Source organism: Habropoda laboriosa, unplaced genomic scaffold (assembly GCF_001263275.1).
Source record: "Habropoda laboriosa isolate 0110345459 unplaced genomic scaffold, ASM126327v1 scaffold30, whole genome shotgun sequence".
Classification (NCBI taxonomy): Eukaryota; Metazoa; Arthropoda; class Insecta; order Hymenoptera; family Apidae; genus Habropoda; species Habropoda laboriosa.
Genome location: NW_017100178.1, coordinates 1,822,592 through 1,823,592, shown reverse-complemented (window position 1 = coordinate 1,823,592; position 1,001 = coordinate 1,822,592). Strand labels below are relative to the sequence as shown.

General features: G+C 29.1%; 1 protein-coding gene across 1 annotated transcript in view; it reads left to right on the top strand.

Moving 5' to 3' along the window:
* Nucleotides 1-36: 36 nt before the first annotated feature.
* Nucleotides 37-1,001, top strand: part of LOC108578939 (glutathione synthetase-like) — a 3,321-nt gene continuing 2,356 nt past the window's right edge. Inside the window, exons 1-2 of the mRNA XM_017942357.1 lie at nt 37-668; nt 712-1,000. Of these exons, the coding sequence (XP_017797846.1) occupies nt 37-668; nt 712-1,000 (921 nt within the window). The remainder of the gene's footprint in view (nt 669-711; nt 1,001) is intronic.

Sequence of the window (1,001 nt, the reverse complement as noted above, 5' to 3'; positions counted from 1 at the left end):
GTTCTTTAAAAAATTTGCTGTAACAAAGAACTAATTATGGACTCTACACTTTGTTTACCTTCTTCTAAAGAAGAGGTAGAGGAATTAATAGAAAAAGCAAAAGATTGGGCGCTTATGCATGGAATGTGTATGAGATCAAAACAAAATTTTAACAAAAATACTCTCCAATTTACTCCTTTTGTTCTCTTGCCTTCTCCATTTCCAAGAAAAGAATTTGAAAATGCATGTCAGATTCAAATAATACTAAATATACTTATACACAAAGTTGCACAAGATTACTATTTTTTGAAAGAAACTTTAGAAGAAACAATAAAAGTTGATGATTTTATTAAAAACTTATTTGAAATTTGTAAAATTATGAAGAGGGAAGGAGGATCAGCACAAAAAATATCTCTTGGTATATTGCGTTCAGACTTAATGTTGGATACAACTTGTCCGAAAAAAGGTTCAAATGAAATATCTTTACCATATTGTTGCTGGAAACAAGTTGAAATAAATACAATTGCTTCTGGGTTTGGTTGGTTAGGACCTGTTTCAACAGAATTACATAAATTTGTGTTGAGAGAACTTGGTTATAACAAAGAAACAGAAAATCTTTCAGAAAATAATGCATTACAAGTAATATGTTCCACTATAGTTGAAGCATGGAAGATATATGGGAATCAACAGTATGTTCATAATAATTGTTTTTTCAACTTTAATTCTTTACAGAGCAGTAATTTTATTTGTTATTGAAGATATTACATATAATATATGTGACCAACGTTTCCATGAATTTGAAATCAAAAAGCAAAATCCAGATATTAAAATCATTCGCAGAAACTTAACACAGTTAGCAACTACTGCAAAATTGGGTAGTAAAAAAGAATTGATAGTAGATAACTATGTTGTAGCCATAGTATATTATAGATGTGGATATGAACCTGAACAATACCATTCGCAGAAAGAATGGGATGTAAGATTATTAATAGAGAGATCATTAGCAATTAAATGTCCTACTA